The 26,811-nt window shown below is 30.3% G+C and overlaps 1 protein-coding gene across 3 annotated transcripts in view; it reads right to left on the bottom strand.

The window, feature by feature from the left end:
- The window catches only part of LOC129751743 (nephrin), a 391,395-nt gene that overhangs the window by 180,359 nt on the left and 184,225 nt on the right, over window positions 1-26,811 (bottom strand). For all 3 annotated transcript variants that reach the window (XM_055747424.1, XM_055747426.1, XM_055747425.1), the window contains one exon: window positions 15,112-15,253. In XM_055747424.1, coding sequence (XP_055603399.1) covers window positions 15,112-15,253 — 142 coding nt within the window. The remainder of the gene's footprint in view (window positions 1-15,111; window positions 15,254-26,811) is intronic.

Below are 26,811 nucleotides of genomic sequence, written 5' to 3'. Positions count from 1 at the left end.
AGTAAAATTTTCTAAAAAAAAAAGAGAAATTACTTGATTCTAAAAGGTGTTGAATAAGTGTTAACAAGAAAGTCAGAAATTTTTCTCGCCTCCGGCGGAAATTCATCTTAAATAAACCTAGGCTTGAGACATTTTATTTTACGACATTCATCTATGCCGTTCACGAATTGAAACTAGTTTTTAATTGTTGATTTTGATTTGCAATTCAATCAACCTTTAGCATTGAAACTCTAAACTTGACATTCAAACCCCTATCTCGTCTTTAGGATGAGTCATTATTCAAAAGTGTAACCAAACAAATTCAGAATTTGAAACGTTTGAACTACAAAATAATTCATCGAATACTAATTTTCTACATCAACAATTTGGAAGCCATGTATCATGATTCACGATGGTCATCAGAATTAGCAAATTGAAATGTTTTTTACTAAAAATTTTTATTTACAAAAAAGTTGTGCTGATATAAAATATTCTTCAAGAAACCTATTTCAATTTCAATTTATTTAGTGTTTTTTGTTCTTCTAAGTGCTAAACATAACTTTCAAAAACGTTTTGATAAATTACATAGGGCCACGAAATCAACATCCTTCGAGGTGCAAAGAATTTAAAAGCTTATTTTGACTAATTAAGGTGCCTTGAATCTAAAGATGCAATTTAGCTCTCAGCTTTTGTTTTTCGAATAACTTTTGCAAATATTTAAAAATCATTTTAGAAATTTCTGCATTATTTTTACAAAACTATAAACAAAAACACAAGATCTTAAAATAAAGGTATGAATCTATTTCCTACTTTCCTCAAAACTTCAAGTAATTTTGAATTCTGCGAAAAAGTTATAGAGGTTTTCAATTCGTGAACTTTTCCCCATTTTAATGAAGTTTTAAACCAAATTGAATTTTAAATATTTTTAAAGCAAAAAATCTAATTGTTTTGCAGGTTTGAACAAATTTTGTTAAATGTATTTTTTTTTAAATTTTATTCAGTAATGTCAGAAATACTTGTAATAAATTTTTCCAAATTTTTATAAACTGTAGAATTTAACTTTTTAGATCGTGCATCATCATCTTTGGAATATTGTTCCTTAATTGAATTAAGGAAAATTTATTATATCCATAATAAACAAATTTAGAATAAGATTTTTTCTGTAACCATAGATTTGTTACTTCATCAGTTATCAATGATTGATTTCGTTTAAAACTGATACATTTTAAAGCTTTTAAACTCCATATCACGAAAATGCAAGGTAATAGACAATATTTGACAAAATATTTAAGTTCGGGACGCTTAAATCTACCATATCAATCATATGCATCAAAATGCAGTTCCTATAAGTCATAAATTAAAATTATCTTTTAAATCCTTTTAAAATGATTGGACGAGTTTAATGAAAAAAAATCCTTTTAAAGTATAAAAAACTAATCTTTTTCTTCTTCACATTTTGTTTAATTAAAAAAAATGAATTTTAAAGTAAAACTATTTGAGTTTTGCGAAAAATATTTTTCTTAAGTATGTCTTCGTTTTCGAATCTGAATTTTTGTGTTCTGATAACAAAATCTTCTGCTTTTGAAACTAAATTTATTAAAGTTATTATTTTGAACTGAAGAATTTTTTGCCTTTTATTTTAATTTCAGGACGAATTCTAATATAAAAAAAAGCTTTATCTTTGACTTTGATCATCACAGTCTTGAATTTTTTTAAATATTTTCTTCATTTATCAAATAACATTCAATTATCAACTATTGAAGTTCAAAATGTTTTTTTTTCCTAATCGCAAATTCTCGACAGATTCCTTTTAATTCAATCACGGTACCACGATCCATACCGTGGTTGAATTAAAAGGAGTTTTTCGATTGCTTTGATTCAGTTGAATCATTCAACTAGTCACAACACAACAGAGCGAGTATTCTAATTTCTAATCGTGATAATTTTTTTTTCCAAATTCAAGATACTACAGTGGATTTTTCTAATCCATTCCATTGAAAATGAAGAAAAAATTGTAAAATAAGGTATAATAATAAAAAAAAATCATTATAATTTTTCTAACAATTTTTTATCATGGTTAATTTTTTACGTGATCTGACATTTATTTAAAAATTCAAATTTTTTTAAAATGTGGCGTTATATTTTATGTAGTCTATATCTGTGCAATAATTCTTATGTCTTAAGCTTTATTCGTAATTTCTATTCTTTTTCTGATGTTTCAGAAATATTGATTTCAAATTTGTTATTCTTTAATTAATTTTCAAGCAAATTTTAGTTTAGAATAAGGTACATCATTTGGAATGATGTATCAATGACTTACCGGAAATGGCATTGGTTTGAAACATTCATTTTAATTCGTTTTGAAAATGTTGATTAATTTTAATTTAATTAAGTAAAATTTATTATTTTTTGAGTTTGTGTGATAATTATAAGTAAGAAAATGGTTTAAAAATAAATTTCCTTATTTCTTATGTATTTTTGGTATTGTTATTATTTTTGGCTAAATTTGAATTTCGAAAAACCCCCCCCATGGACGGGTCGTTCGCACGGGCCTGGTATGGAGTGCAAATTGCACTTCAAAAGAAGATTATGTTCAGAACAATTTACTTCTGTTCAGATAGCTAAGCAGCTATCAAATCACTCAGTGCTTCCAGTTCTAGATCAAAACTGGTAATCGCATGCCGGAGAGCAATCGAAGAACTTGCTGAAGGCAATGGATTAAACCTTCTATGGGTACCCGGACATAAGGGAATTTTTGGAAACGAATGCGCCGACGAACTCGCTAGAGCTGGGTCGGAAAAGGAATTTTACGGACCAGAGCCGGCTGTCCCAAAATCGCCATGTTGGTTCAGAAACCAAATTCAAACTTGGTCCTCTAACCAGCATGAACGATACTGGGAAGAGTTGGACACTTGTCGTCAAACTAAATTATTTTTAGAAAAACCATCTCCAATCATATCGAGTTACTTATTAACTTTAAATAAATCTCATTGCAGCATCTTGATCAGAGCACTCTCCGGTCATTGTAAACTCAACTATCACATGCACAACATTCAGTGTGGTAGTTGTGAATCAGATGTGGAAGATCCCTTCCATCTTATATGTAACTGTCCCTCATTTGCCAGACTACGTTTTCGTACTCTGGGATCTTACGCTTTAAGCGAATCTGAGTTTAAGAAATTAAACTTAAAAAACATTCTATCGTTCCTTACCGAATGTAGAAAAGAGCTTTAATGCTATTAATCCCTAGTGGAAAGGCTTTATGCCATCTTAAATAGATTGAATTTATTTCTTCCTTTTATAGTTTTATTTTTCAGGTTTCTCAGGTAAATGATGAAATCTTGGATAAAAAAAAAGCTAGGCACAATTTTCCCGTATGTTTGGATAACGTGCCGCTATTAAGCCTACCCCCATTCTGATACCTGATACCTGAAGTAGAATTAAAATCAGGAGACAAGCAATTAAGACAGATTCACCAAAATATTCCATACCCTATATTTCTGTCTATATTTAACATATTCTCACGGATGATTTTTGGGCTTATTTGTTTAACTGACATCGCAAGCTCTACTACATATCATTCTATCTAATCATAGAAAAAATCCAGTGATATAATCCTTTTATTAAGCTTCATAAATCGGTGCATTTTTGTTGAAAATGTAATCAAGCTGTTGTAGTACTTAATCCTCTTTCCTTAATTTCATCATTTTTTTTTTGAAAAAAAAGGCCACTTGCCATCTTTTGCATTTACTGAAAGCTTGTATTTTCAAAATTATGTGCTTCCAAAAAAGTAAGAACATTTCAATGAGACGAACAAAATTGTAATATTTTTGAAGATAACGGAGACTTGATCCTTTATTCAAGGAGCTCTAAGCCTTAGCCAAAATCAAGCAAAAACAAAAGATTAAAGGTCCATTGACTATTCGGCCATGTTAATTCTCATTTCTGAAAGTTTGTCATTGCATACTTAAAGGCGCAATTTTCTAATTTTAATTTAAAAACAGTTTTTGAGTCCTTTTTATCATGTAATTACTGAATACATGTTAGTTTTTGGACAAATATACGTAATTTTGTGCTAAGCAATGATCACTATCCATTCCGAAGAATAAATATCTTTTTGGACTCTGGGGATCGATTGAACATATAACATACATTTTGGAAAACTTTTCTTAAAAAGTATTGAGAGTTGCCTATTGCTTTGAAAATAGGGCATTATGAGATTCTTATTGAAATAAATATTTTATAGTAGTTTTTTCATGTGGGAAACATTTGAAAGTGATAAAAATAGATCTCCAAGTCACGTTTTGTTGTATTTTTCGAACTAAGTTCAATAACTCAAAAAATCTAATTTTTAAATTTGTCGAAAAAACACCGTTGTTGTTTTGTTCTGTTTCGTTAATTTTTCTAGAACATTTGAGCTATGTAGATAAGACATCAAAGCGAATCAAACATCCCCAGGAATCAAGTATCCTCATTCTCCCCTATAGTTTCATAACTATCTTAGTTGGATTTTGCACGGAAAATAAAAAAAAAGGTTAAATTTACCTTTTTGCGAGGTGATTTTTTTCCACCCCTCTTTCGAGGTAAATTTTACCTTTTTTTCATTCACCTAGCAAAAAGGTAAATTGTACCTTTATCGCATTCATCTAGCAAAATAGTAAATAATACCGTTTTCCTATTCACTAATTTGGAAGTTAATTGCTAGTTGGTTTGATTGGTTTCTTCAATAAAAATAAAATCAAAATTCGAGGTTCGGCAACACTGTCAATAAGAACGGATGGCAGGTTCAAAAAGCGGTTCGAGTTTCTCAAGTTTTTGTCGGTCAATTTGGTTTTAAATTCTATAAGCTATCGATCAAAAGGTGCCGGAAATGGTGCGTCAGTGGATGATTGTATTCGTTTTTAGTTGTTTCCGGAGAAATTTGTAAAATTGTGGAAAAAGATGCATCATTGGTGGTGTTTATGCGAGAATCAGGAAAGGTTAGAACTGTGGCTTCGTTGGCAAAGAAAAAGAGATAGCAAGATGTGAAAAAGCAAAATATACTGTGGTATTTGTGGAAGCTTATTAACTAGAAAAAGCTTCAAAGTGAGGTTTGTGTCCTGGGAGACTTGGTTTTTTGATGACGCTTCCAAGTTGGCGTTACTATAGAATGGCAGTAGTGTCGTTTGCAACCAGGTATTCTTCGAGAAACTTTCTCGAGTTATTTTTCAGGATCGATGCATCAATGACAAGATAAGTATGAATTTCTTTACAATTTTATATTTTTGATTTGACCCTGTATTGAGTAAACTCCTACTTGACAGAAAGTTTAGTACAAAAATTTAGTACAATTATAAGTTGGTTCTCATCTAGGAATTCCATGGAGCTTTGAACGTGTGAAAGCTCCTAAAAAGTCTCGTTTTGTAGTCAACTAAATACATGGCTGCCAAAATCTCCGAAATTTTGTTCACAAATATGAATAAAATTATTGCGCATGAAAAATTAAATTGTTTTAACAATGTTTTCTTTTGCTCGATCGGAAGAATACAGTAACTAAAACTTTTCAATCTTTTCGCAACTGAGTAAGCAGTGGTAATTTACAATTTCTTTTCTTTTTAATGTTTGAATACGATTATACACCTTTAGTGCCCAATTTTTTTTTTCTTTTCGAAACAGAATCAATATCATATTTATTAAATAATTATATTTTTTAAATTTTTTTGTAATGGCCTACTATCCAATTAAAAATTTGAATGTAAGTATACCATCGAAATTTCATTTCACGAATAGTCTTTCTTGATTTTAGGATGTTAATTTATAATATGGATCTTGTCGTCGTATTTATCTCTAAGACACAGATGGTTGTTATTTTGAAACGTCATATTTTATAAATTCTTAATTTATGCCTTATTTTTATTCAGTTTGTAAAATGCTGCATTCATCTATACAGTAAATGTTAAAGACATATTTCAGGTTTAATCATACACGCTGATCAAATTTACATTGCTCGTTGGAAATGCTCTACTTTTATATTTAAGTCTTTTTTATTTCTTGTTTTCTAAATTTTTATAACCATCCAGCATTTTATTATTGTACAATAGCGCTTCATTACACTATCATACTATTTATTATTTTCTATTTCAATTCTAATCAAATTTTTCATTTCACAGCTTTTTTCGTCAGTTACAACACATTTCAAATGATTCACAGATATTAATAGATTTATTTTAACTGTTAGCATTTTTTTCAGCTGAACGTCTTTGGATTGTTTTTTTTTTGTATATAAATTAGTTTACAAATATGTATACAATGTTTCTACCGTATCTTTTATTTTCACGATGAAAATTGCATTTCCATAATAAATTTACTTTTCATTTCAGAGCTCGTTCCCTTGGATTATAGCTTCTTAGGCAATTCATCTTTAAGTTGATAATTGAATATATCATTATTTCTTGACCATGTGAACATTAACGGTATTTTATCATTATTTCAAATTCAATTAATCCTATTTTATATATGACATTATATTTACTAAGCACTTAAACACTTCATTTTCATCAAGATGACTTCGTATAAAGAACTTATTTTTTGTTTCTCCTCTCTAAAGCGCTTGTAAGTATGTACATTATTCTTGGAATTTAACTATTGTGATGTAACTACATACCTATTTTCATTACATAGTACTTACCTATTTTCATTATATCAAACAACTGAGATCTGCAGAAGACTTGATCAACAAATACATATTTTGTAAATTTTAACCATTTCTTCATTTAAATTGTAGTAGAATGAATTAATTTATTTCCAATTTTTCATTATTTTCGTCATGTTAAATTATATTTATTTATTAATCGAATTTAATTCATTCTTAGTCTGGCGAGTCCATTGAAAAAGAGTCTAAGGGATTTTTTGTTAAAAATCTTATTGTTGTGTCAGGTTTTTATAAGCTGTTTAATTTTTTCATCAACATCGTAGTTTATGGACATAACAATAGTTTTATGATTATATCTTATTTTCAGATGGATTCCCCCAGGGTAAATAACAAAAAGTTCATTGTAGAACACTATGAAGATCTTAATATTTTGAAAAAATCTTTTATGTATTTTTAAGTGCTCCCGGCGAGATTTTTATAAGCAGATATATTCACGATTTTTAGCTTGTTTATTTATTTAGTTATTTATTTGTTCATTTATTAATTTATTTTTTATGTTTTTTATTTATTGATTTATTTATTCATATATTCATTCATTTGTTTATTTATTTATTTATATATATTTTTCTCTTATTCATCTCTTTATTTAGTAACAAATTTCAACTACGTCACTAACTGACAATGTGTATCATATTTCAGGAAATGTTGTTATAGGATCGAAAATACAATCGAACATTTTTATTATTACATTATTTATATTATTATTTATTTTTAATTTTCATTCATTATATAAACTATCATATAACGTGGGTAAGGCGCATCAGGATATAATTTCTCCTATTTTTAATTGTATTGATTTTCAGCAGCAGGAAAATAGATTGATTAATTCAAACATTCTAACCTTGGTTCTCACATTTGTTCAGGATTTGACCAGATCAAACTTAACTGACTCTATTCTCATTTCAGTTTCCGCTGATAAACTACGGTTTAGTTTTTAAGTTGTTCATAATTTTTCAGGCGATTTGAACTCTTTTTGCACATTTGATAAACATTGTTCAAACTTTTCCACGTTGATAGATATTATATTTAGTCATACCTACTATATAATGATATATTTTCTATGTCAATTGTAATATTCTTTTATTGAAATTATATTGTTATATTATATTATTTTACCTTATGTTTTACAATGTTATTTTATTATATCCCATTACATACTATAATATATTATATGATCTCGTTTTACTACATTTTATTTGTTAATATATTTGAAAAACAAGGGCAGGGGCATCTGGGTATCCTCGTTTTACAAGAAGAGCGGGTTACCGTGTATGCTAGTACCGTTTCGAATACTGGACGTTCCTCAATTTATGTCAAGGGAATTTGGCATGGTTGAGAAAAGGATAGTGTTTGATTACTTTTTGTAAAATAAGGACGCACTCTTTTTTCGGAAGCCTTGGCGGCGGGATTATAATTCGCATGCTATCTTGATTAGACAACAACGTGGTTATAGCTTCTCGAGACTTTTCCCCTTTTCACCCAGGATACCGTTAGTGACTCTGCTTACGATTCCATTCCCTTAGAAGTCTCATTGAGGAGTTATTATTGTGTTGCGTGGTAACCAAGATGGACGTGTGGGTTATTTTTTTTGCCACAACCGCGGCGCTGCCGTAAACCCAAGGTGGATACAATACATACATACATACATACATACTAAATTTTAGTTTATTTTATATTTTTTATGATTTGGTTCTGAAACACAAGGGATCAACTTTTTATTTAAGAAAATACTAGAGAATCTAGGAGTTTAAACGCCTTTACGAACTTTGATTTCGTAGAGAGTAAATGTCGCAACAAAGTTTTCTTCCAATTATAAATTATAAATTTACATAAAATATCAACAAAAAAATAAAAAGGTCTATGGCTAATCCTTTGTAGCTTGTGACTCATCTGTAATCGTCGAGCGACTACGTTGAGAAAAGTTAAACTTTTAAAGATGGTCGCCTTCGACGAAATTAACGCCTTCATATAGGACATTAAAAATTTCAAACTTAAAAATTAAGAATCAAATCGATTGAGGATGGTCTTTTTATATTTTCTTTGATCCACCGATGAGAATTCTTCCATTCGCTCACATATGTACCTCATTACATTACAGTGGTCTACTATCAGGGACCTGGTTTTTTTTGATGTATCAAAATTATGTTAAAAAAAACTCGTTCTGTTAGACAAAAGAGCTCTCAGCCACAATATTGATTTTCAAAATAGGATCAAAGCTAGTGAAGGATGATGATAAATTTTTCAACATAACAAAATGGAAACTTGGAAGTCACAATGTTCAAATATTTCTAATTTAATTAGAATAGGTATCAACGGAACGGTACTTTACTGGTTAAAATGCCAAGAACAAAATATGGATCATCGTATTTCCAATAAAGAAAAAATAATCTAGGTGTCCCCCAAAGAAGTGTTCTGGGTCCCTTGTTATTCGTATTGTACATCAACGACATGAAACACTGTCTACGTTATGATTATCTCAAACTGTTTGCAGATGATTCTGTCTCATACTAGAGCGATGCTGACTTAGAGCGCAAGCTAATTCAGATTTGAAAAATATTTCTGAGTTTTTTCTGCCCAGAACTACTGATTGATGGTTGTGCCATCGAAAGTGTGCGCCGGGTCAAATACCTACAGGCCGGACTCGATTCAGCGTTCACGCAAAAAAAAAATCGGAACGGTTAATCGAATCCGACGGATAATCGAGTCAAAGATTTCACCTTCGATACTTAGTAAATTCTTAAAGGAGTTTTTTTTAAGATGTATATTAAGTAGATCCGGCTTTTGTAGAAACGTTAAGCTTCCAATTCAAGCGTCTTAGTATTATTGGGCAACTGTTCAGCCCATCATTGATAAATTGATTTGGAAATCTCTATTTAGAAATAAGGGAAATTGCTTCACAGAAAGGCAGATTTCAACGACGAGAACGATATTCCGGTGGTGGTTATCAAAGGGTAATTTATATCAATTAAAAAAAGATGAAATTGATATAAACACTTTCCAAAAAAAAAAAACGTTTGATGTGATGAATGAAAAAGGAAATTGTGAATATCGTTTTGAATACCAATAACGATCCTTCATTTTATGAAGGCTATAATACATTATCGACTACAGCGATTGCTCCATGAAGTGGATCCACCTAGCAATGTGATAGAGTATGACGATGAAATTATTTTTGATACCTCAGCGTCAGGCAGAACAAAGCTGTTTGCTTTTTAGAGAAACAAATCTGGATGCAGGAATTGCGTGGAAATATTAAAGAGAATTTTTGTAACTCAAAGAAAAAATACGCTTGCACTGGACTTTCGTTTTCTTTAGTTGCAATAAAACTTTCTTCCAACCGAGAAGAAAATTATTGGTTTTCAATTGATACGGATAATCGAATCACGGATATTTGTATGTTGTCGTTTCTGTGATTTTTTGACTTTTTTTTTCATTTTAATCGTTTTTGTCATTTTTTTTTTTATAAATTTTGTCATTTTTTTATTATTTTTGTCAATTTTGTCAATTTTGTCATTTTTGTCATTTTTGTCATTTTTATCATTTTTGTCATTTTCGTCATTTTCGTCATTTTTGTCATTTTTGTCATTTTTGTCATTTTTGTCATTTTTGTCATTTTTGTCATTTTTGTCATTTTTGTCATTTATGTCATTTTTGTCATTTTTGTCATTTTTGTCATTTTTGTCATTTTTGTCATTTTTGTCATTTTTGTCATTTTTGTCATTTTTGTCATTTTTGTCATTTTTGTCATTTTTGTCATTTTTGTCATTTTTGTCATTTTTGTCATTTTTGTCATTTTTGTCATTTTTGTCATTTTTGTCATTTTTGTCATTTTTGTCATTTTTGTCATTTTTGTCATTTTTGTCATTTTTGTCATTTTTGTCATTTTTGTCATTTTTGTCATTTTTGTCATTTTTGTCATTTTTGTCATTTTTGTCATTTTTGTCATTTTTGTCATTTTTGTCATTTTTGTCATTTTTGTCATTTTTGTCATTTTTGTCATTTTTGTCATTTTTGTCATTTTTGTCATTTTTGTCATTTTTGTCATTTTTGTCATTTTTGTCATTTTTGTCATTTTTGTCATTTTTGTCATTTTTGTCATTTTTGTCATTTTTGTCATTTTTGTCATTTTTGTCATTTTTGTCATTTTTGTCATTTTTGTCATTTTTGTCATTTTTGTCATTTTTGTCATTTTTGTCATTTTTGTCATTTTTGTCATTTTTGTCATTTTTGTCATTTTTGTCATTTTTGTCATTTTTGTCATTTTTGTCATTTTTGTCATTTTTGTCATTTTTGTCATTTTTGTCATTTTTGTCATTTTTGTCATTTTTGTCATTTTTGTCATTTTTGTCATTTTTGTCATTTTTGTCATTTTTGTCATTTTTGTCATTTTTGTCATTTTTGTCATTTTTGTCATTTTTGTCATTTTTGTCATTTTTGTCATTTTTGTCATTTTTGTCATTTTTGTCATTTTTGTCATTTTTGTCAATTTTGTCATTTTTGTCATTTTTGTCATTTTTGTCATTTTTGTCATTTTTGTCATTTTTGTCATTTTTGTCATTTTTGTCATTTTTGTCATTTTTGTCATTTTTGTCATTTTTGTCCTTTTTGTCATTTTTGTCATTTTTGTTATTATTGTCATTATTGTCATTTTTGTCATTTTTGTCATTTTTGTCATTTTTGTCATTTTTGTCATTTTTGTCATTTTTGTCATTTTTGTCATTTTTGTCATTTTTGTCATTTTTGTCATTTTTGTCATTTTTGTCATTTTTGTCATTTTTGTCATTTTTGTCATTTTTGTCATTTTTGTCATTTTTGTCATTTTTGTCATTTTTGTCATTTTTGTCATTTTTGTCATTTTTGTCATTTTTGTCATTTTTGTCATTTTTGTCATTTTTGTCATTTTTGTCATTTTTGTCATTTTTGTCATTTTTGTCATTTTTGTCATTTTTGTCATTTTTGTCATTTTTGTCATTTTTGTCATTTTTGTCATTTTTGTCATTTTTGTCATTTTTGTCATTTTTGTCATTTTTGTCATTTTTGTCATTTTTGTCATTTTTGTCATTTTTGTCATTTTTGTCATTTTTGTCATTTTTGTCATTTTTGTCATTTTTGTCATTTTTGTCATTTTTGTCATTTTTGTCATTTTTGTCATTTTTGTCATTTTTGTCATTTTTGTCATTTTTGTCATTTTTGTCATTTTTGTCATTTTTGTCATTTTTGTCATTTTTGTCATTTTTGTCATTTTTGTCATTTTTGTCATTTTTGTCATTTTTGTCATTTTTGTCATTTTTGTCATTTTTGTCATTTTTGTCATTTTTGTCATTTTTGTCATTTTTGTCATTTTTGTCATTTTTGTCATTTTTGTCATTTTTGTCATTTTTGTCATTTTTGTCATTTTTGTCATTTTTGTCATTTTTGTCATTTTTGTCATTTTTGTCATTTTTGTCATTTTTGTCATTTTTGTCATTTTTGTCATTTTTGTCATTTTTGTCATTTTTGTCATTTTTGTCATTTTTGTCATTTTTGTCATTTTTGTCATTTTTGTCATTTTTGTCATTTTTGTCATTTTTGTCATTTTTGTCATTTTTGTCATTTTTGTCATTTTTGTCATTTTTGTCATTTTTGTCATTTTTGTCATTTTTGTCATTTTTGTCATTTTTGTCATTTTTGTCATTTTTGTCATTTTTGTCATTTTTGTCATTTTTGTCATTTTTGTCATTTTTGTCATTTTTGTCATTTTTGTCATTTTTGTCATTTTTGTCATTTTTGTCATTTTTGTCATTTTTGTCATTTTTGTCATTTTTGTCATTTTTGTCATTTTTGTCATTTTTGTCATTTTTGTCATTTTTGTCATTTTTGTCATTTTTGTCATTTTTGTCATTTTTGTCATTTTTGTCATTTTTGTCATTTTTGTCATTTTTGTCATTTTTGTCATTTTTGTCATTTTTGTCATTTTTGTCATTTTTGTCATTTTTGTCATTTTTGTCATTTTTGTCATTTTTGTCATTTTTGTCATTTTTGTCATTTTTGTCATTTTTGTCATTTTTGTCATTTTTGTCATTTTTGTCATTTTTGTCATTTTTGTCATTTTTGTCATTTTTGTCATTTTTGTCATTTTTGTCATTTTTGTCATTTTTGTCTTTTTTGTCATTTTTGTCATTTTTGTCATTTTTGTCATTTTTGTCATTTTTGTCATTTTTGTCATTTTTGTCATTTTTGTCATTTTTGTCATTTTTGTCATTTTTGTCATTTTTGTCATTTTTGTCATTTTTGTCATTTTTGTCATTTTTGTCATTTTTGTCATTTTTGTCATTTTTGTCATTTTTGTCATTTTTGTCATTTTTGTCATTTTTGTCATTTTTGTCATTTTTGTCATTTTTGTCATTTTTGTCATTTTTGTCATTTTTGTCATTTTTGTCATTTTTGTCATTTTTGTCATTTTTGTCATTTTTGTCATTTTTGTCATTTTTGTCATTTTTGTCATTTTTGTCATTTTTGTCATTTTTGTCATTTTTGTCATTTTTGTCATTTTTGTCATTTTTGTCATTTTTGTCATTTTTGTCAATTTTGTCATTTTTGTCATTTTTGTCATTTTTGTCATTTTTGTCATTTATGTCATTTATGTCATTTTTGTCATTTTTGTCATTTTTGTCATTTTTGTCATTTTTGTCATTTTTGTCATTTTTGTCATTTTTGTCATTTTTGTCATTTTTGTCATTTTTGTCATTTTTGTCATTTTTGTCATTTTTGTCATTTTTGTCATTTTTGTCATTTTTGTCATTTTTGTCATTTTTGTCATTTTTGTCATTTTTGTCATTTTTGTCATTTTTGTCATTTTTGTCATTTTTGTCATTTTTGTCATTTTTGTCATTTTTGTCATTTTTGTCATTTTTGTCATTTTTGTCATTTTTGTCATTTTTGTCATTTTTGTCATTTTTGTCATTTTTGTCATTTTTGTCATTTTTGTCATTTTTGTCATTTTTGTCATTTTTGTCATTTTTGTCATTTTTGTCATTTTTGTCATTTTTGTCATTTTTGTCATTTTTGTCATTTTTGTCATTTTTGTCATTTTTGTCATTTTTGTCATTTTTGTCATTTTTGTCATTTTTGTCATTTTTGTCATTTTTGTCATTTTTGTCATTTTTGTCATTTTTGTCATTTTTGTCATTTTTGTCATTTTTGTCATTTTTGTCATTTTTGTCATTTTTGTCGTTTTTGTTCCCTTTTTAATTTTTGTCATTTTTGTCATTTTTGTCATCGAAGTTAATCATTAAATTAATTTGTGCACTTTATTGGCAAACTATAGAAAATTTTAAAGGTAATGCAAATAAAGATTTATCACCAACTGAACAACTTTCCAGAAGATCGCGGCAAATTTTTTCTTTTGAGTAAAATGTTACAGTAGTTTACTTTTTGTCATTTTTTCCCAGTTCTGCAAAAACACGGTAAATTTGACGAAATTTAAAAAAATATTTAACCAATTTCAATCTTTAATATTTTTAAGCATATTTATACCAACAAAGTAAATCAATACAAAATTTTGATACCGCGATCCTTTTTTAGTTCTGTTGTCTGAGACGGGAACTTAATGTTGAAGTCGTTGTTTTTTGCCTCTGAATTGTGAATAATGAGATCTTGCTATGGGTGAAATTTTCAAAGCCTAGAAAATAGATTGGTGATACTTTTTTTTCAACAGATCTCTTGAAAATATAACTTTAATAAGCTAATCTTTGAGTAAAGAAGTTTTTTCTGATAACTCAGCTTAAAAAATACTGATTGGTTCCAAAATAATTTTATTAAATTTTTCACTGTTCTTTAATTTTTAAAATTTCAAAGCTTATTCATCACCTTCAAGATAATTCAATACTGGTAGTTAACTATTTTTCCTTATAAAAACTTAAAGTTTGAATAATTTAGTGATGCAATTTTGATCCTTTCAATGATCACCTTCACATTCCGATTAATTAATTAAATAATTAATTATCATGATTTTTTTTAATTTTAAATTTTGATCCTTAATTCCGGTATTTAAGTGATTGAATTCAGTTGGCTAACCCCCATTCAGATCGACGCATCGGAACATGAACAAACGCCTTCGGCAAACGCCAAAGTAGGCTTTGGTGCTTCAATGTTCCTTCATCGGAGAAAAAACCTAACTCAACTAACCAAGCAGGCTAGCTGGCCGGAGCTTTTCGGCAAGTTGTTTTTGCTTCTGCTGTTCGTTCAGCAAATATACAAACAACAACTCCTGCTGTCGTTACGCCTGGCCTGGCTGTTGTAAAGCAACATCGGCCCCGCAGCCTTTAAACACAGACTCAAACGGGCACGGGCTGGACTTTAGACTTTGCTGAAACTGAAGGTCGGTAGGGAAGAAGTGGAGAAGAAATAATAAAAATAAACCTAGCCGGAAAGATGGATACACTTTAAAGCTGAGTACTTACGAGTAGATGGGCTTGGTGTTGCCTTCCTTGTACCAGATGACCAGGGTCACCTTGTCCGTGAGCATGGTCATCGTGGTCGGGAGCAGATCACAGGGCAGGGACACATCCAGACCGACCGCCGTTTGGACCTCGTACAGTGGACCTGCGAAAGAGAGACGGGAAATGAAGAGATTTATGAACTTTAATGTGTTTGGATTGGTTAAACGAGTGACTACGACTAGGGCGACTATTTAGGTAGGAGGTAAGTACACTACTGGGGACAGTTTGCTCTCCATTGGTCTGTGTACTTTTCTTTCGCTCGAGTGGCTGGATGTTTGTCCATTTCTAGTTTTTTAATTAAGTTTAATGTAGCTGCCGTTTAGATGACAGTTCTAATTGAATTGTACGGAAATAACTTTACGCTCAGGAAGGCACCCAGCTGTAGGTGTTCTGTTGAAAGAAGAGGCGAAGCGAAAAAAAAACAACTAGGACTCAAAAATGTAACACCTTTTTTTGGCCTCATTTTTCGGTAAATTTTGTGTGATGTTGAGGGATTCTGTTTACAAATGGCGCCCAGCTAAACTTCATCATCACGTTCGGATCTGTTTACCGATTCAGCCATCTTCCGATCCATGCGTACCATAAACCTTATGCTACCTTCATTCGACAGACAGACAGACAGACAGCCAAAGCAGTAGGCCGTGCGTCATGTGTCACTTGGCAATTTATGTCATGGCATGCTGCGAAAAGCAGCAGCATAAGCCACACACTGTTTTCAAAGAAGACAAGCCGGAAAACGTGTTTGTCAACTGTCATCACGTGTTGTTGAGCAGCAGAAGACCTTAGCCAAAGCGAGGGATGCACTGAGATGTAGGAGCAAGAACCCGCAAAAAAAAAAAACTAGAGCGCCGAATGTGCGCTTTGCTTCTCGAAAACCGAAACGTGAGATTTGGAAGAATTTCCTCAATTTTTTCTTTCGGTTTCGGAAGGCAAGCTGCTGTTCATTTCGATCCAGTGATGTTTGCCGCTAAATTAGCTGTGAGATTTTCTGTCTTCATCCGGACTCATCGTCTACTTTTTTTGGCGCTTCCCCTCACACACCCCAAAATTAAGTTTCTTTTTTAATTTTTTTTTTTCAACTGCTGCCAAGTGTGTCGGTATCAAACTTTCAAAGCCGGTTGTTGGTTGGTTGCAAGCGATGATTGCTTTCTCACTTTGGGGATTTTTTGACAGTTCATTAGGGTCACGGTTTGGCAATTTATCTTGGTTCTAGTTTTGAAGCCCGGGCGACGATGAGATAGTTGATTCCAGCGCACGTGCTAAAGGGTTAATTAATTTATAAGCACTTTTCGAACCGGATCACACCGAGCTTGTCGAGCTCAGCTGGATTCGATTTCAAAGATGCTGGAGATGGTAGATTTTGTGCAAAAGTGATTTCGGTCGGTGGTGGATTTATGATCGTCATATGTTGACTCGGATTACGGCTTAATGGGTTCGAAAAACAGGGTGGCCGTAAACATCGTTTCGGGATTATTTAGGATGTGTTTACCATACTTATAGTTGTAGACAATATTTCACACATTTAATGATTTAGAAAACTAGTTGCAGCCGTTAATATTGAAGATATATCACTTCAAAGGTTATTTTTAACACTTGGTTTATGGATGAATATGCCCAATTTTTGTTTGAATTCAAGATTCTCAAGAAAAGTTTTCCGCAATATTTCTAATTTAGGTTGAGAAAATGTTCACAGGACTCAGAAGAAGAAAAAGGCTCTTAAACCTAAATCTAATACCTTTTCTGCTAGCTTCGACTTTTGTTCACATTATACAATCAAAACCTGCAATACGTTTGCACCCATCTTATTAGTTTTTAATTAAGCTATGATCTAGGAAATAAAAGGTGTTTTACATTTGTAGCTATTAAACCGTAAGGCAAGTTTTAAAAGTGCACCATTAAAAAGTGTATTGCGTGTTTTGTTTTTTTTTTCTGCCGATATTAAAATAGTACTGTTTTGTACATTCGCACCTTTCCCGTAACGATTATTATGCGCACACCGGAAATGCGGAATCGTTATCGTATCAAAACATACAACTCATCAAATGCTTATTTCTTACAATTTTCTTTTAAAAGAAACATACATGACATTCGATCGAGTTCAATTCTCTTTTTCTCGGATAGTTTTCCTATCGATATTTGTAAAAGATTTTGGTTTCTCTTCTGTTATCATACCTTGAAAATTCAACATAATTGAAAGGTAAATTTTACTGCAATACAAAAATGCCTACGTTTTTCCATTCATCATCATAACATTTAGAAAAATCATCTGGCAGGCAAAATTACCTTCAAAGCCTTCTTCGATTCGACTTTAACCTCCTCAATCGAATCAAATCGTTATCCCCGCAGCGGCCTACTAAGTTTGTCAAACAGCCAAAAGTCAGAGAGCCATGTGAGAGGGCGTATTATCGTGGTGCAATTGAAGATATTGGAAATCGAAAAAGTTGTATTTGGAACCTCACAAAGCCAATCGTAACTCAAACAGTTATGATTGTTTTGACGCGGAATTTGACACACTTGTTATGGTACTCAGTACATACCCCTCATGTGGGTCCAAAAGTGCCAAACGAAATGTTCGTCTCAAAACTTTAAATTTCAAATTCTCTATTCCCGGTCTATTCCCGGTATTCCCGGTCCACAATTCCAGTACAGATTTTCAAAAAATTTCTCACTTGTTGATTGAAATTTGGTCCCGAATATCGCATTTCAATAACATAAGACTAAGCTTGCCAGAATGCCCAGATGTTGCCCGATTTTTTGACTTTATTTGTAAGATCAAACGAAGATTTGATTTAATTCATAAGAATCATGTATTTTGCGTCCCAATTGTTTGAGCAAATTTCATCAAAATTCACATGAAAGACTGTTTGGAAACAATATGATTTCCAATAGTCTGTCAGTTTATAAAAAATAGTTTTTCAACTGCTTTTATTAATGATTTTTGTTGATTTTTGGATTTTGTTAGTTGGGTATTGAGAAAACCCGAAATTGGTGGAAAAGTATCTAGTAGGCTTAGGTTAGAATAATATCGGTGGTTTTGAAATTTGCTAATAAACATTGAAATCCGATGTCTGTGATCAGATTTCGCATTCTTTATTTAGTGTTATGTTCTTGAAATCCAGTTTGTATCATTATTGGGAAAAAACCTGATTTGAATCTTGGTTTTGCATTTCATTAGATGTACAGTCCCCCCACAATCATGGGTCACACACAATTATTAGTCACCGATCATTAGAACTGCTGATATCTACTAAACCAAAAGAAATTATATCATATTATTATTTTTAGATAATTTTTAATATCATTAAAAATTCATTAAAAATATTATTTGTGCGTTTGATAACAGTAAAATTGCTGTTTGAATACTTTTTATCAAAGGTGAACTATAAGCTGTGGAATTATCGCATAAAATTCCAATGTTATAAGGTTGACATCTTAAACCGTTAAGCCCCTTATGCGGGTATTTCATAGATTCCAACCAAATGAATTGGCCCCATATAAGCACAAAAGAAGAGTTTACATTTTCTAAATAAAACTGAGCGAATGAAGTGCGAAAATTCAATAATATTTAGCAAAATAAAAGTGACCCATATTTGTTACAGAATCCACCAAGTTCCACACAATCATGGGTCACTTTTTCGCAAGCAAAACAAAACATTTCTTGGTTGCTAGCTCAACCCAATTGCCCCTTGAACGTATACTAGCGAAGAATGCCGCTGAATGTTTGCAAGAAACTTGTTGATTTCCATGTTGATATTCGGGTGTTGCCATGGACTTCTATGTGACTAATAATTGTGGGCAATATGACTAATAATTGTTACAAGCTTCAATTTTGACCCATAATTGTGGTTTTGGAAAACGTTGATTGTTTCGGTAAATTATTTTATTTATCAACAAAATCGGAAACAAAATGATGTTTGAAATCAAAGAGGGAATATTTAATGACTGAAATTCATGCAACGCTTGATGTTTGGTCCACTAACACCCGAATGAACGAACAGTTTGTGGTGAGATAATACGTTAAGTGACTAATGATTGTGGGGGGACTGTATTTCTCAAATATTCTGAACTCTTTATTTCGGAATATTAAAAGAAAAAAATTCTACTAGGATTGCAATATTAGATACATCTTTTAATTCTTTTGCAGAATTGGAACATAAGAAAGTTTCATAATGGTGATTCAGAATTGAAAAATTTGAAACAATTTCATCATTTGCAATATGGGAAAGTGGGGTATCGTTGGCCATGGGGAAACGTGGGCCACTTTGAATATCTCAGATGTGTGTTGAGATAAAAATCTCAAACCAACAATCTCACTTGTTGATTAAAATTTGATCCCGAATATTGAATTTCAATAGCATAAGACTAAGCTTGCCAGAATGCCCAGATGTTGCCCGTTTTTTTACTTTATTTGTAAAATTGAACGAAAATTTAATTTAATTCTGAGAATCATGTATAGTGCGTCCCAAATTTTTTAACAAATTTCATCAAAATTCACATGAAAGATTTTTGGAAACAATATGATTTCCAATTGTCAGTCAGTTTAAAAAATAGTTTTTCAAATGCCTTTATTATTAATTTTTTGGACTTTTAGATTTTGGAAGTTGGATATTGAGAAAACCCGAATTCTTGTTGAGGATTCTGATACAAATTTCGCTTTTTGATTCATAATTAAAAGAAATTATTATCAGAAACTTCGATTAAAAAATCGTTTTCAGATTCGGAATTCAAAGTTTGAACTGGGGTTGAAAAAGCAGGATTCGCTTTTTGATTCATAATTAAAAGAAATTATTATCAGAAACTTCGATTAAAAAATCGTTTTCAGATTCGGAATTCAAAGTTTGAACTCGGGTTGAAAAAGCAGGATTCAGATCCCGAATCGAAATTAAAAATTCAGATTTTGCTTGAAGTTTAATTCAATAATCAAGATAAAAATATCATTGAGAGAAATTCATCAGAGATTTAGATTGCAGGGGATCGCAGGTTTGAAGATTAAATTCTGAATTAAGAATTTAAATTTTATATTCATTCAATGTCATTTTGGAACAAGAAATCAGAAGACACCACAAATATAAACAAAACTTCGATTCATTTTGAAAATTTGATTTTTTGAAAAAAATAGATTTAATTTTTTTTTCAACATTCACAGGATTCTAATAATGCAAAATATTACTAATAATGAAAGAACTTACACCTAATGTTCAAGCAAAAATAAAACTGTAAATGTTTCTTACTGGTTTGTTGTTTCACATTATTTATGTTTCAAGTTATTCAGAACCGAAGTTCCAAATTTATATCTTAAATTTTTATCGAGGTTACAAGAGTAGAAAAAAAAAATCGAATTTAACTGCCAACTTAATCTCTTTCTAAAATTTCTGATTATTTTGTGCTTGAAAGAAGTAGCTTATTCTTTGCTAGTTTAAGTATTTACAAAAACTTTTTCTCTTAAATGAAAACTTGAAAATCCATTATTATTTATATAAATCTACATGAAAAACTTGCAAATTCTCAAACTTCACTTCGAAAGTTAGGATTCAAAATAAATACCTAATTTCTATTGTAAAATAGCCCAAAGTTGAATAGTTACATAGAAACTTTACATTTTTTTTAAATATTCTGTATGTTTGAATTGCCACCAAATACCCCCTCCCCCCTCCCCCTTCTAATCCGGTTCTTCGTACGGCCCTGCAAATGTAGGTCAATGAAACCGAAAAACTAAAAAAAACTCATGTTCTTCGCGACTTTTCATTCATCGGTTTTTTTTTTTTGAAAATTCAGTAGTAGGCTGCGGCCGTGATCGACGGGTGTTATTGTTTTCCACTTCCAATTTGAACTTCTGAAAAAAATATTTCATTTTTTATTATAAACAGTGTTATTTGTGCGGAAAAATTGTTCAGAAGTTGGATGCTTTGAGTTTGCAAAGTACTGATTCTTGTTTAGTTGATGGTTTGAGGTCTACCAGCAAAATTTATTGTCGAAATTGGTGGATGATGTCTAGTGGCCGCAGTAACAGCTGAAGCCGGTGCTGGAACTAAAAGGAAATGTACTTCAACATAAGATACTTTCTGAAATTCATTCTTCAGATCAAAGTTAAGTATATCCATTTGATTATCAAATAGCAACCGGCAAAGTGTTGTGTTTTTTCGTGTTCTGTTTACAAAAGTGTAATTTAGTCTGCATTCCACAAATATTTCCAAACGTAGCGGGGCCGGACAACAACCGGGCAAAAAATTAACTCGAATCCTAAATAATCATAAGAAGTTTCAAATTTCAATTGATTTGTGAATTTTAATCCAATGACGCAAGAGAACGTTTGACAATTGTTATATCATTCAAGAAACCGCCGAATAAATAAAATTATTTGAATAAAGCGTCCTAATTTAGCGTTCCAACCAGACTTGGTCTCAGGTGAGTCCTAATACGATATTTTTGAGCAAGTTTTATCAAATTAAATACGAGCTATTTTTGGGAGGCTTAGAATACGACTCAGTATTTGCAGACATATTTCGTAAAAAACATGTTATTTTTTATATTTTTTTCAAGGATGAAAATCCTTGAAATTCGCTAAAATTAAACAGCTTTTTTCCTGATTTTGGATTGTTGGTATGTAAAAATTTTTTTCAGAAGCTCATCTGATAAAGTGCAAATTGGTGTTTCCTTAATAAATAAAAAAAACCCCGATTAACAGACTTGACAGTGGATTGTAGCCTTTCTCACAGCCTGTAAATTATATTTGAATTCATATGACACAAAACAATAAACAAATGTAAGATTTATGAATTCTGAATTTTGAATAAAGAATTGAAAACGCAGTAAATCCAAAATGAATTTAAGAAATTAAGATAAGTATTTTGATATAATCATAAGTTTCATATGGATAACATTATTTGCAGCTAATTGGAGATTTTTGAATGGCTGGATTATGGAATATCTTGTATGTTTCCGTTTCTATGACATTAAAATCTCACTCAATTTACTCCTTTTAGATTCACAGCATAACTTTTAAATGGAAGGAGTATAAAAATTAAGAATCCTTTTTTTAATATGCCCGTCCATGTGTTTCAAATCATTCAACTTCTCAAGAAAAAAAACAAATTCATTGATAGAATAATTGGATAAAATAACAAATGCTAGAGTAAAATATGATGCGGCAACGTAGGGAAAAAATCGGTATAATTGATTTTGAAAACTAAAAAAGTTGTCAGATTTGAAATGAAAATTTTTTAAATTTTGACATTTTGCCCTTTTGTTAGTTTTGTCAATTCTGTCTTTTTTCAATTTTGTCAATTTTTTAGTTTTATAAATTTTGTCTATTTAGTTAATATTGTTAATATTGTTAATTTTATCAATTTGGACAGTTTTGTCAGCTTCATCAATTTTGTCAATAAATTTAATCAATTTTTTTTATAAATCTCGTCATTTTGTCAATATCGTCAATTTGTTAATTTTGTCAATTTTGCCAACTTTGTCAACTTTGTCAATTTTGTCAATTTTGTCAATTTTGTCAATTTTGTAAATTTTGTAAATTTTGTCAATTTTGTCAATTTTGTCAATTTTGTCAATTTTGTCAATTTTGTCAATTTTGTCAATTTTGTCAATTTTGTCAATTTTGTCAATTTTGTCAATTTTGTCAATTTTGTCAATTTTGTCAATTTTGTCAATTTTGTCAATTTTGTCAATTTTGTCAATTTTGTCAATTTTGTCAATTTTGTCAATTTTGTCAATTTTGTCAATTTTGTCAATTTTGTCAATTTTGTCAATTTTGTCAATTTTGTCAATTTTGTCAATATTGTCAATTTTGTCAATTTTTTCAATTTTGACAATTTTGTCAATTTTGTCAATTTTGTCAATTTTGACAATTTTGACAATTTTGACAATTTTGACAATTTTGACAATTTTGACAATTTTGACAATTTTGACAATTTTGACAATTTTGACAATTTTGACAATTTTGACAATTTTGAAAATTTTGAAAATTTTGACAATTTTGACAATTTTGACAATTTTGACAATTTTGACAATTTTGACAATTTTGACAATTTTGACAATTTTGACAATTTTGACAATTTTGACAATTTTGACAATTTTGACAATTTTGACAATTTTGACAATTTTGACAATTTTGACAATTTTGACAATTTTGACAATTTTGACAATTTTGACAATTTTGACAATTTTGACAATTTTGACAATTTTGACAATTTTGACAATTTTGACAATTTTGACAATTTTGACAATTTTGACAATTTTGACAATTTTGACAATTTTGACAATTTTGACAATTTTGACAATTTTGACAATTTTGACAATTTTGACAATTTTGACAATTTTGACAATTTTGACAATTTTGACAATTTTGACAATTTTGACAATTTTGACAATTTTGACCATTTTGACAATTTTGACAATATTGTCAATTTTGTCAATTGAATCATAAATCTTAGGCACAGAGAACAGTTATTTAGTAAAAATTTTAGTTTAGAAAAAGGTGAAATATTTTTTTACATAAAAACTGCTTATTTGAAATAAATGTCTTTTTGTTCTCTCAATGTTGGCCCACTGACCCTAAGAAATGTACCTTTTCAGAACATCAAAAAGGCATGACTTGACAGTTGAATATATTTGGAGCTTTGTAAAATAAACGGTTTCCGACCAACAGACGAACTTTTAGTAAAAAAAGCCGGTCAGACTTTCGAAAATTCATCTTTATCGACACAAGTTAGATTTTTCCATTGGTTACCTACCCCACAGAAAAGTAATTTTAAAAAACTGTTTGGCTATGTCTTTGTTCATTTTTAAAATGAGCAACAATTGGAACGATTTGGACAAACGATTGCTACTTCATAGCGTAAAGAGTGCTTTCATCAGATTGTTATAGCTGAATACAAAGCAACAACAAGCGATTTATAATAAATAGTTTTTCAATGTAGAGCAAAATAAAATCCAACAATCAACGGCTTGTCACACTCCTCAATCGTGACTCACAAAAGAGACAGAAAAGCGAGCGAATCAACAGAAGCGATCGATTCAGTTCAAAGCAACAGCAGCAAAAGGCTGGCCCACCCATTTAATCAATGCGTCAAATGCATGTTCTTCCAATTTGTCAGCCCAATCGCAAAAGTGTCAAACCCCAACTTTTCCGTCCTCATTTCCCCCCCAAATGTTATTGAACGGTTGAGATTCGCGGTGGTGATGATGATGGTCAGTTTTGCACATCGTTTATTGGGTCCCTCCCCTCCCTACTTCTAAATAGTGTTCGTCTCCATTTCATACAATTTTGTATGTGGGCTAAACGCGTCCCGGTTGAATTCCGGCAAACCCTACATCAAATGTGGAAGACGGGACAAGGCCCCAGCAGTGGGTCACGTCGTCGTTTGTCCGTCCGTCCGTCCGTCGGATGGAAGTCACGCACTCTGGCTGGAGGGAAACAAGCCAGGCAGAGGTGACTTGGCACGAATCGAACTAATTCGATCGGACATGCTTCACTGGGGGCACTGCTTTGAATAAAACTACATCTTGGGTCTCCTTGTTGGGTTGATCGTTGAGCTGATTGAGATGTGCAATGGAATATATCGATTCAAGTACTCTTTTTATTGCTACTGCCAAAGCAAATGTGCCATTAGTCTATTACAAAAAACTGAAAAATAAATCGTATCAAAGCAAATGAATCTATAATTACAATTCAAAGTTGCGTTCAAAAAACGTTGAAATCACCCAGAGCAGCGCACAAACTTCCATTTTTGACAGATTGCCATTTCTCTCACAGTTAATATTTTTTCATGATACTTTCACACATGCTTGTTATAGTGTCCATTTCCCGATTATTTTAGCGTTCCCGGGAATCGGGAAATCTGACGACCCTTTTTTCGGGAATTCTCGGGAACTCGGGAAAAAAATAAAAATGAAGATGTTAACATTCTACTGCATTCGAAACCTTATCTATATGGTATTTTAAATTTGAGAAAGTACCATTGAAAAGATTTCAAACTTTTGTAATGCCTGAAAAATTCAATTTGCAATTTTAAAAATCATGACCCAAAAACTAAATACTTTAACTGACAAACTTGACTGATTCTTGCTGCAATAATTTGAAATAATTAAGATAGATTTTTCACTATTGATAGAAGATGGTAAGCATGATTTCGTAAGCATGATTAATGTCTTTTTGCTTCAAAATGTGTCATGTTTTTGCCGATGATTTTGCTACTGCCAATTGTTTGCGAAACGGAAGTTCTAAATGATGAGTTTTGCAAAATAGAACATTCAGATTCTTTTCGTAGCGTTTCTTTATTGGAATTGTTTGGTTGTATAGATTCTTTGTCGTTTTTAACTTTAACATTAAGTTTTCGAACAAAAAACCATTTTTTTTAAATTCAATTTAATACGTTGAGTTATAAGGGAAAAATAATTAAAACTTAGCCATATATCAAGGTAAAACTATCATTTTCCTGGCTCAATCTGATCCATTTTTCCAAATCAGGTCGTGTAAAATTTTGGCAATTTAGCACTTTTTATTGGTTTCGGGGATTCTCGGGATTTTTTAGCGTTCGTAGAATCTTTTAAAGAACTAATGTTTAAATAAGCAACTTTTGATTGCTCGCCCATCAAATCACATGCAACATAAGCTGGAGAGCGAAGAACAGCAGAAAGTCGTTCTCTGTAATCAAAAAGCAGCCGTGGTGGTTCAAAAAAGAGCCACGGCACGGCTCGTAAAAGAACCGCATTTCGTAAAAGAGCCACGATTCGCTGCTCAACTCTAGTTAATAAACTGAACGGCAAAAGTGGAGTATGGCCGCCCGCCATTTTCTGCTCGGTTCTTTTTCGAACCGTGGGTTATTTTTCGAGCCGTGTCGTGGCTCTTTTTTTAACCACCACGGCTTTTTCGGAGGACTGAGATGCAGAGAGAATTCTTTATATTTGGAATGGTGATGGTCGAAATTCCGAAATTGCTGCACAATTTCCTTCTCTCTGAGCACTGGGTTCTCTCATTTTAACACAAATTTACGAGGGTGGTCTAACCGGTAAAACCGTTTTAAATATCGGTTTAGAATGAAAAAAAAATTTCCGGTATATTTTTCTTAATACTTAAACTAAGTCAACCACAGACAATGATCCCAAAACTACATCCATTTGAAAAAACTTGCTATTTTTTCATATGGAAAATCACAAAATTTCGTTCTTCTAAGATACTGATACCTGGTTAGACCATAAGTTTTGTTCAGTCAGATTGATATTTATTGTATGAACTATGCTGGATTTCTTGTATTAATTGGCCAGAGCAGATTATTTGATAAAATTTGCAAACCTAGATACATTATTTTTATCTTAGATTTGAAATTTGACCTATGATTTTGTTCAATTAACATCAAAACCTTAGCTTAAGCATCCATTACACAAAGTTAATAAAAGATTTGTTTTAAGAACATTTGAGGCCCTTGGAGCCAAAGGGGTATAAGTGCATGAAAGCTTATTTCGAGAAAACAGGCTTTTAAGTTGTTGTGTCTGGCAATTTTCCATATATTTTGCGAAAATTTGTATTTTTCTTTGGAAGGTAAAAGTATGTAAATAAAATTCAAAAAATCTGAAAAAATTATCTAATATAGTTTTTAACATGAAGAATCGTTTGGCATGATTAACTCAAAATCGACTATTTTGTCACTTATA

The sequence above is a fragment of the Uranotaenia lowii genome, chromosome 3 (assembly GCF_029784155.1).
Source record: "Uranotaenia lowii strain MFRU-FL chromosome 3, ASM2978415v1, whole genome shotgun sequence".
Taxonomy (NCBI): Eukaryota; Metazoa; Arthropoda; class Insecta; order Diptera; family Culicidae; genus Uranotaenia; species Uranotaenia lowii.
The sequence above is the reverse complement of the archived record's forward strand: the minus strand, read 5'-3'. Positions and strand labels throughout refer to the sequence as shown.